Source organism: Cynoglossus semilaevis, chromosome 1 (assembly GCF_000523025.1).
Source record: "Cynoglossus semilaevis isolate Cse_v1.0 chromosome 1, Cse_v1.0, whole genome shotgun sequence".
Taxonomy (NCBI): Eukaryota; Metazoa; Chordata; class Actinopteri; order Pleuronectiformes; family Cynoglossidae; genus Cynoglossus; species Cynoglossus semilaevis.
This window is the reverse complement of record NC_024307.1, coordinates 20,094,402-20,104,377: the sequence shown is the minus strand read 5'-3', so window position 1 is coordinate 20,104,377 and position 9,976 is coordinate 20,094,402. Positions and strand designations below refer to the sequence as shown.

The 9,976-nt window shown below is 39.4% G+C and overlaps 2 protein-coding genes across 2 annotated transcripts; one reads left to right on the top strand and one right to left on the bottom strand.

Moving 5' to 3' along the window:
- The first annotated feature begins 1,025 nt into the window (after window positions 1–1,025).
- Window positions 1,026–6,475, top strand: badb (BCL2 associated agonist of cell death b). The gene is made up of 4 exons (XM_008317610.3): window positions 1,026–1,203; window positions 2,793–2,945; window positions 3,093–3,313; window positions 3,977–6,475. The coding sequence occupies exons 2-4, from the start codon at window positions 2,801–2,803 to the stop codon at window positions 4,109–4,111; spliced, it is 501 nt and encodes a 166-aa protein (XP_008315832.1). The 5' UTR covers window positions 1,026–1,203; window positions 2,793–2,800; the 3' UTR covers window positions 4,112–6,475.
- A 904-nt stretch (window positions 6,476–7,379) lies between these two features.
- Window positions 7,380–9,975, bottom strand: LOC103384179 (glyoxal reductase). The gene is made up of 6 exons (XM_008317599.2): window positions 9,808–9,975; window positions 9,013–9,307; window positions 8,672–8,817; window positions 8,262–8,401; window positions 7,994–8,152; window positions 7,380–7,670 (listed from the first exon to the last, which is right to left on the bottom strand). Exons 2-6 carry the CDS (start codon window positions 9,270–9,272, stop codon window positions 7,491–7,493), a joined length of 885 nt encoding a protein of 294 aa, XP_008315821.1. The 5' UTR covers window positions 9,273–9,307; window positions 9,808–9,975; the 3' UTR covers window positions 7,380–7,490.
- Between the last annotated feature and the right edge of the window lies 1 nt (window position 9,976).

Here is a 9,976-nt window from a genome sequence, read left to right as displayed (position 1 = left end):
TCTATGAAAATGTCACCTACCACAGTTGCAGTCTTTTTGGTATCAGTTAATTTAATTTGAATTTGCACATCAAGCTTAGTACAAGAGATAAGAAAATGTAAAAAAAATGGATTAGATAAGGCAGCTGATGTGAGTAAGAAGGGTAGTAGCCATATGTACTCTAGTACCTAACTGGTATATACTTGTAGGATTTGTGTAAGAATATAAAAACATACCTATTATTATGTATTATGTATGTTTTTAAGAGAATTAAAAACTACATTTCACTGTATTATAGCTTTCCTTGAACAGAACGAAGAGAAAGTCAGCCTGACGTTATGAAAGTTTTGCTCCTGTATTTATGGCATTACTTATAAAAGTGTGACCACACACTAAGCGCTGATGAAGTAACAGCAACTCATTTGTAGTCCCGTCTCTCCACCTGCTGGTCATGTAATAAATTACAACCCGTGCAATGAAGGGCACTCCTAATCCCTGGCTCTCCAGTTAAAGAAAAAAATGTGGATCCTGCGTTAAATCGTCAGGTTAAAATGACAATGACCCTGATGTTTACATAACACTCACATAACTACCTATTTGTTTTACCCAGCCCCACCACCTCCCATTTATTCACGATAGTACTAAAAGCAAACCTTGCATAACGCTTGTGTAACACGTCCTCTTCTCTTTTCATCTTAGGACAACCCCGATGACCTTATTTGGCCTCTTTCATTTTTCTTTTTTTTCAACAACAAAATAATACCTTTTTTGCAAATCCTGAGCTAATTCGACAATTTCATCACTATTTATCTTAATAAATTTAAATAATATACATTTACTAATGCCCTATCCAGAAATAACAACGTAGTGCCTGCGCTTTATTAAAAAGCAATTCCATTGTTGTTGTTGTTTTTAACGGTTTAAACACAAATTAATGACAGGTACTGCCCTCAGTCAGACATGGCAAAAAGTTATTGCGCCTCCACTCATGACATGACGGTGATCCGCTCAAAGAAACAAAGCCCCAGCCCAGTCCTAGTTCGCAACAGTGACGTCAGCGCGCAGCGGCGGCGAAGTGACGCGCCGATTGGGTGAGCTCGGAGCTGAAGTGTGTTACCCAGCAGTAAAAGACAAGACAGCGATAATAACAACAACAGCTGCCGCCGCATGAAGCTAACTAAAGACACTTCTGCACTTTCTGGGCTCTCACTGTGAACATTTCGTGTAAGTAGGTCGATTAACCCGCCGTGTTTTTCTTTGACGTCCACAGGGCGGCTGCTTGGGGCAGCGGCGGCCACTGCCGCCCTGCAGGAAGTTTCTTTTGTCCTCTTCAGTCAACAACACAAACAACAAGCGAGTCAGTGTGTGGTGGTGGTGTCGCTGAATCGGTTCTGCCAGGTTTATAAGCAAACTAACTACGAACACAGTTATACGAATTGTGTACGACTATTCCAAAAACGGCACCTTTTATCATTCGGCTTGGTACACTTTAAATACCTTCGGACAGGTTCATATTAAAGGCGGCAGCGGCAGCTGTGTAGAAAACATTGACCATACAATGGACGATGATGGTGATACTATCTCCATTAGCCTGGAATAATTGGCCTGCCTCTGTAAATGTAGAAAAGAAAATCAATAAAATAGCTGTCACTGGTTACACATTGCAGTAATAACACGGTAGTGTAATAGCTGTAGTAGAAAGGACATTATTTGTTCTCATGAGATTCCCTAATAAAATGTGGTCTTTCTGCAGCTTTGACACATGGTTATTACCCATAAACCATCCCAGTTGACAGCTAAAGGTTCCTGAGTGCCAATAAATGTTTAAATTTTGATTATTGTGTTTTTAAGGCTTGAAAGGAAGAGGCATTGGATAATGTTACTGTTATATGCTTTTGTAATCCAGAGTCCAGTCCAATGTTTAAATTAATGCAAATCCGCTGCTACATTAACTTAGTGTAAGGAAACACTTTGGATCAGTGTTTATAAATTAAGTAATGGGTGGGTGGATGGGTATTTGATTATAAATTAAGTAATGGGTGGGTGGATATTTCTGACATATGACTGTGTTTTGGTTCCTATTTAACTCAGTTACATTAACCCCCCTTGGCATTCAAGGATGTCATATTGGAGTTTGTGCTTTCATTGATTGGAAATATTGTTGTTGTTCTGTAATAACAGATAGTTGAATGGATATTATTTAAGGAAATAACAAGTCTACTTAACTGTACAACCCCACTATGTCGAGATTTGATTCAAGTTTGACCTGGAAGTCCTGAAATCTGTTTTCAGATTAGGCATGTCATGCATAGTTTAAATTAAACTGAATGAGTTATTACCACCATAAGGACAGCTCATTACCACACTATCACTTCATTTATAACAACGTGACACTGAAATGATTTATGAAATCGGGTTGAAAACTACAAACCACTCATACAACGTTTACAGTAACCTTATTGCCATATCATTGACACATACTGGCAAATGAGTGTACATTACATTAAAAGAGGGATCTACGAAGGATTTGAGGAGTGGCATGACTTTCACATCATTCCAGTTTCTGTTTTTAACTACACTGAGGGTTTATGTCGACTGATGAGGAAACCACAACATTTCTTAATCAAAAGCAAGAAGAAAATATTACAGTAATGAGTTGTGGTGAAACAAGTATGTGAGTCAACAGATGCTAGTGTTGTTAAAGAACATCATCAGATCCCTTCTGCCGACATAAAATTCTAAATTCCCCACCTTCTGTTTAATTGGATTACCAGTGGATGGTAAAATGAATGTAGAAGTGTCCATCTTTCCAGATGTCACAATGGCTGCACAGTTCACTATATCGGACAGCGAATCCGAGCCGGAGGAGGAAGTCGAGGGAGGAAAAATTAAGCATTCATTGAATGACCCAGAACAGGTTGTACCTCACCGGCACAACCTCACCCTACCTGAGCTCAGGGTGGCAGGTAGGAGAAAAAAATCTCAATGGATTTTGAAATGTTGCTCTTATAGTTGTCATACCGTATACTATTCTGACTGTAATAGTTGTAAATTGTACCAATTAAATAGTGTATATTCTAAATCACATCACCTTTTTCTTTCTGGCCTCACAGGAAGTCGTCGGATCAGGCTAAATTCAGAGTCACATGCTTCAACCATTTCCAGAGAGGAAGCCTTCCAGTCCTGGGGGGAGGAAGAAGCCGGAACGCCCACAGAAGGAGCTCCTTTCAGGGGACGGTCCAGGTCAGCTCCTCCTGCCCTGTGGGCAGCAAAGAAGTATGGCAGGCAGCTCCGCAGGATGAGTGATGAATTTGACAGCCTGCTGGACAAAGGGGTAAGAAGGCATCATTGGGTTAAGGCAGGAGTCTGCAACCTGTAGCTTCTGAGTGTCATGTGGCTCTTTAGACTCTATACTGTACAATGGCTCTCTGCAGTCGAACAAATGTATCCTAACAATTGGGTCTGATGTATCAGACCAGTATTATAGTTAGATAGCAGACGGCCAGAGGTTGTAATTTTTCACAAAATTCAAGGTGAAACCAATTTTAAACGTCACTTGAATTTTCAGTTTGCTTACCAACAGCAAAACAACATAGCGCTGTCCACTTAACTCAAGATCTGGTTTTTGCAGCTTTTGGTGAATTTTAATTTATGGCTCCTGGGGTAGAGTTACATTGACTTTATTTTCCCTTTTGTGGCAACTTGTTGGGGGTCACCGACCTTTTTGAAACTGAGAGCTACTTCAAGGGTACTTAGTAATACATAGAGCTACTTGTTTAATACAGAATTCACAAACAATGTAATAACAATAAATTGTGGGACATACAATAGTAGACACTCATCTTACCATCATCATTGAACCCATTTGAATATTGTTGCAGGTGGAACTGAATCAAAAAGCACAGTAACAGTACAATTTCTGACCCTCTTGTTGACTAGTTTTATTTTAAGAGCAGGAGCCCCCATTCTCACTTTTCAATCTTGACTTTTCAACTAGATGAGGAAGGTGAAGAGCGCAGGCACAGCCAGACAGATGCACCACTCCAAAAGCTGGTGGAGCTACCTCTTTAGTCACCAGGAGCTGGAAGGAGAAAACAACCATCACGAGAACCACACTCACCGCACTGAGTAGGCAGCAGAAGAGGAAGAAGCCGAGAGAACAACTGTCGTAAGAATACAGGACCAGCTCTGAGTGGGAACCAATGACAGTTTGGTTCGATCAAAAAGATGAAGATCCAAACGTGACGGAGTGACAAGCAGCAAAGCACTGAGGTCCGAGCTCCTGCTCATGTAATTTGAACTTGTTTCTATACATTTTGTGGTTTTGTTGGTTGTGATGTAAACAGCACTGTGAACTGTTCAAATGTGAGGCAGACTGCCAGCTCTTTAAGCCAAGAAGATGCTGTCATTGAAGAGAGAATATGAAAGGGGACTGAAAGTTGACTATTCAGTCACCAGACGCTCAACTATTCTGCTGTCTTTAACATCAACACTATACAATATACTGTAGATGGAGAGATAATTGTACTGATAGGGAACACTTTTAGGACGTAAGGCCTACCTGACTGCTGTTAGAACTTCCCCCCTTCTTCAATTTCATGGAGGAAGTTGTTGTTTGCGTGTTACCAATGCTTTTGTTTTAATGTTTTAATCCAAATATTGGTGCTCCGAATTGCACAAATCAAGGAGATCACTGTATTGTGTGCCAAAAGAATCTTTTGGGCAACAGAAGTGTATAAAATGGAAGGTTTTTAACCAGCAACCAATGTGGGGCCTTTACCCAGCTTCCTGTTCCGCTCCATGCAACTGAGAACCATAGCCACCACTGTACTCGACTATCATTTACCGCTTTATATTTCAAATTAACCAGAAGAACAATCTTGTACACGGACAATCTCCGACAATGCAGAAATATCTTTTATACAACTTCAGGGTCAGAATATATCTGAAGATAATGACGTTAAAACATATTAAAGAAAAGCACAAACCAATATGAATTTATCTTTTTAAAGCCTAGGATAAGCGCAAAAATCATAATAGTAATAAGATGTTGTAATTTCAAATGTGTAAATATTTTGGTAATATATTGTGAAAAGGGCATTGAGCGAATTAAGAAAAAGCAACATGGCTTGGCCAGAATTGAAGTTCTTGAGGTTTTATACGTGGCTATTTAAGAACCTAGCAATAGGCAGTGTACAATCTGTGGATGTTGTGGTTATTGTTGTGTATATTTAACAGTTGTGGGTGGGGATGGATTAAACTGCTGTACTAGGTTGAACCACTCAACATTTGCCGCAAATTTTCTCTGCACCTGGTGCAAACTTAAGTGCATTTCCTGTCCTGATTTCTTAGTCGATCACAGGGGTATTAGTTGCATTTGTCTCAAAGAGGGAAAAAAATCATATAAGTTGCACTGGTCTTAAGTCACAAATATTTCTTCAAATCCACAGCAAACATTTCATCTAGAAAGACTGTGAAGGATATGGTTCTAGAACCAGCCATACTACTTAAAAAGTCCAAAATATACAGTATATGAAATGTGTATGTTTTCATATTATCATAGTTATAAAAATAAACGCCCACTGCTCCACAATTTGGTAATAAGATTAGTTTATATGTGATATGTCTAACTATTGAAATTGTTCATAGATTTGTCCTCCTTGTGTCTTCTTCTCTGGACTTGTGGGGTTAAGGTCAAGGATTGTTTTTTTGCCCTCTTTATACTTAAAAAAATATAGCCTTTTCTAGTCTTTGTGAAAGACATTTCTTAAATCAATATTTCTATCAATCTGAATTGATTCTTTTTCTTTAAGATCCATTCAAATCTGAACATTATCTTGACACAACAACTGAACTATAATGTCTTATTGTTTTGGATTTGCTTAAATGCCTCTGAAACGACAGTGACTTGACTGTTTTGTCATTCCTGAAAGTCCTGTCTGTAAATGCAACACAACAGTCTCTGACAGAGTCATGAGCCTGGTGCCAGACCTAATAAAAATCAAGTTCAGGGAATGATCAGCCTCAAACGGCCTTGAACAAGCTGTAACCTGTGACGTGCAACTGCAGAACCAGACCTGCCTGTTTACTCAACTGCGCCTTAAAACCTTTACAGCTCACTGTCAGAGATTACACTCAAGAAGGAGCACAGAAAATAACAGTGACGCGTTATCAGTAGGTGTGTTCACCGTCAGAACCTGGCAGTTTCATCAAATCTCATCAGTCAATGACTTACAAAAAGATTTGAAGATGAACACACCCTTAAGGAAGACCCTGCCTGGCAGCTGGAGTTTTTATCTTAATTGTTATTATTTTGCCTCTTCCTTGACTTAGTATTACTTGAATCTGGAGACACGTTTAAAGAAAAAAAAAGTGAATTTTTATTAATTTGATCCAGTTTGTCCAGTTTAACATTTTTGTAAATGGAATTTCGCTGAAGCAGTTATACTTCTGGTATATGCTTTTCTGAATAAAAAAAGTTTGAGTGGTTTAAAAATTCATCTTGTGTACCAGTTTGTTTTAACTGCCGAAATGTATTTTCTATTTTAGGAACTTGCGTTAAAAGCAGATCTGCTGCAACAGGCTGCCCCTTGCGGCTGCCAAATTTGTGGTTTATACAAGTGTTTATATAACATATAAGTGTAAAATATGTAAAACATTAAGTTGCACAGCATTTCTTTGGGTTACATGAAGAGCGGAAAAATCTAGGCTAGAAATATGCAAAAGAAGTAAAGGCAGTTGGAGCACAACAAAAACACATTTTCACTGATTTCCATTGGAAGTGAAAGTGAACTCCTTGTCATTGTGACACAGCACACCACTGCACACAACCAAATGTGACCTTTGTGTTTAACCCATCACCAAAGTGAACAGTGGGCAGCTTTGAGCACCCAGGCAGCAGTGTGTGGGGACAGTGCCATGCTCAGAGCAGCTCAGTGGTAACTTGGCAGCTGGTGGACTCGAACCTGAAGCCTCCCAGACCCAAGTCCACTTTAACCGCAAAGCCACCACTCCCCCAAAATCATGGTACAATAGTAGCTTTTGTTTGTACGTGGCCAGTGTCTAGTTCAAAATAACTATCATACTCACCATTATGCTAATTCTGTTGGTGCTTGAGTTACGTTTTCAGCAACAAAATAGTGCTGCCTGAGGGTAAGTGAGAGAGACAGTGATCCCATGTTAGGAAATATTAGGATAGTTTTTCTTGATGTTAATCTAGAACATAAAGTATGTTTTATGGGCTAAAGAGACAAAGTTGGATTAAATAGGAAGATAATTTGATGGTAATATCAAAATGTAAATAAGGTTATTTATTCAGTGCCAATTGGTATCAAATGATCCATAGCCTGGTACCAGTCTACGGCCCATTAAACTAACAGAAAAATAACAGTTAAAACATGTAACATGGAAAAAATGCATACGTTTAATACCTATCACTCCTGCTTTACTGGGTCAGAATTGCAAAGAAAAGAGCTGCTGTGAAGAGGCACCAAAGGGAAAGGGTGATCTGTTTAAGCTGCGTCTGAAGGATCCCAGCAGCAGCGATGGCCACAGTCTAAGGCTGACAGAGTTTCCATGTCTGGGTCACTCAATGTGAAGTCAAAAACCTCAGCATTTTCCTTTATTCTGTCTGGATTTGACGACTTTGGGAGCACTGGGACACCCTGCTGCACAGCCCAGCGTAACAGAACCTAAAGGTGAAAAAAAAACAGAAATATAATGAAGGGTTTAATTTATTCCAGATTTTACCTTAGTTAAAGTTTTGCCCAAATAAAATATTAAAATGTATTTCAACATTTAAAATCATCTATATCATTATTTAAACTACAGCTTCCTAATTAGTAGGCAATTATTTGGTTACTCATTTGCATTTTTATCAGTTTCAGGGTGTTGTTATCATTGTTGTATACAGACTGTAAAATCATTTACAGACATTTTTATTCACCTTTGTAGCATGATTCTGTTCCTTTTCTGCCAACTACTAAGCTGTCATTCCATAGAGTGTGTAGTTTACCTGCGCAGGTGTGCGTCCACACTTCTTTGCCATTTCCATCACTATGGGATCAGTGACCAGCTCTCCTCTCCCTAAAGACGAGTAGGCTTGGAAACACACCTCATACTCCTTACACACTCTCCTCAGCTCAGTCTGACACAGCTGTGGGTGAAACTCGACCTGGAGCATAAATAACACATAAAGACACTCTTAACTGCTTTGTCTGAGGTGTTGTCACAAAGTCAGACACCAATACGGTTCTTCAGATTGATGCAGCTGTTTATTGGACCTGTAGCAGTGCTGGGGGGATTCGGCAGTTCTGCATCAGCTCCCTCATGTGTGCTGGTGTATAGTTAGACACTCCAATAGCCTTCAGCTTCCCCTGACTGTGAAGCTCCTCCAGTGTGGCCCAACTCTGCGCTCGATTCCCTGGAATCAAATATTAATTTAAACCTCGACATTGGTAGGAGAAATATGTTAGTGTGAAACAACCACTGGTGGATTGGATTTCTGTTAATGATAAGTTTGGAACGTGAGTTTTTATTTCATTTTGAGCATAAATGTTCAATTTTGATAAACACAGTTTTATAAATATAAGGAAAGAAAGGCTGTAAAGTAAGGTAACACAAATGGTATTTGATCATAACACATTGTAGAAGCAAATGTTTGACAAACATGACCTTAACTAAAATGGTTAACCTGGATTACGTTGATCAGTCACGACCAGGCCCTGTGTGCCCGGCCAGTGGATAAGGTAGAGGTCAATGTAATCCAAGTCCAGCTGTGACAGGCTGTGGAGAGCTGCCTCCATGGCTCCCTCACCCTGATCCTTAGGACCCAGCTTACTACAGAGAGGAGACAAAAAAACAATCATAAAAAAAAGTGCTTCCATGCTGCCTCAGAGAGATATGAATTTAAGATATGTGATATCTAGAATTGGTTCTTCATCATATTTAGCTACCGCAGTTACAGGAAGGATAACTATAGACACTTCATTTTATTTTTTTGAAATATAACGGCCTTCTTGGACAATACATCACCTGGTAATAAAAACATCCTTTCGAGTTAAGCCATATTTGGGCAGAAGTTCCCTCAGGGCTCGACCCAAGTCAGCCTCGTTCCTGTAAACAGCTGCGCTGTCGAAGGCACGGTAACCAGCTGCCAGGGCAGCATCCACAGCCTGGTACACATGGTCAGTACCACACAGCTTGTACGTCCCCAGACCTAGAAGAGGCATTTCTACCCCTGTGTTCAGTAGAACAGAGGTGGGGGAAGAGGAGGAGGGAGCTGAAGCAGACATCTTGTCGGAAGGAAAGGGTTTTTATCAGATCCAAGCTGTCAGATGGAAGATAAAAAAAAAAGAAAAAAGGATGTTATGAAGGCAAGAACTTTTCAATATTTGTGGCAACAATCAATGATCGATTATACAGCATATTTATTGTGTGTGGTATCACAATGATAAGTAGACATAGTAATTATGCTATCACTCTACAACAAAACAAATCAGTTTGCGCTAGTTGGCCAATGCTCTCTTTAAAAATGTAAATATTGTCTTTATGCGGAAGATAAAGGCTGCTATATGCTAAATTCAGTTTGATCATAAAGTCCTCCTGTGGGGTGTATCGTCAATCGTTATAAATAATGCACACTTTAAACTACAAATATTTTGTGGATGACTACACATATTTTTACATGGCTATTTTTTTCTTTTCATGAAGTTACGGTTTTACTGCTAAAGGCATATGTTAGTTACAATCAACACACGTGCATTTAGTTAGGAATAATTTTGTAAAGGTAAGAGTTTGTTGTTTGTGTAAAAATAAAAGGAACCTCACCGTGCTGTTCAAAACAAATGCAGAAGTTTTGCAGAAGGACAACTTAGGTAAACTAACGATATATTCCGTCTACACTCCACTGTTTACAACCACTATTTGTCTGACTTCTACCGGATTTTTTTACCACGTGTTCGGCTGACAGTCATGTGACATTTTTCTCAGCGGTTTT

Bases quoted from the DNA above. Each gene is read 5' to 3' on its own strand.
- badb (XM_008317610.3), top strand. From the start codon at position 2,801: ATGGCTGCACAGTTCACTATATCGGACAGCGAATCCGAGCCGGAGGAG. The intron at 2,946-3,092 runs GTAGGAGAAAAA...CTGGCCTCACAG, and splicing joins ACCTGAGCTCAGGGTGGCAG to GAAGTCGTCGGATCAGGCTA. The intron at 3,314-3,976 runs GTAAGAAGGCAT...CTTTTCAACTAG, and splicing joins ACAGCCTGCTGGACAAAGGG to ATGAGGAAGGTGAAGAGCGC.
- LOC103384179 (XM_008317599.2), bottom strand. From the start codon at position 9,272: ATGTCTGCTTCAGCTCCCTCCTCCTCTTCCCCCACCTCTGTTCTACTG. The intron at 8,818-9,012 runs GTGATGTATTGT...TCCTCTCTGTAG, and splicing joins AAGGATGTTTTTATTACCAG to TAAGCTGGGTCCTAAGGATC. The intron at 7,671-7,993 runs GTAAACTACACA...TTTCACCTTTAG, and splicing joins GTGGACGCACACCTGCGCAG to GTTCTGTTACGCTGGGCTGT.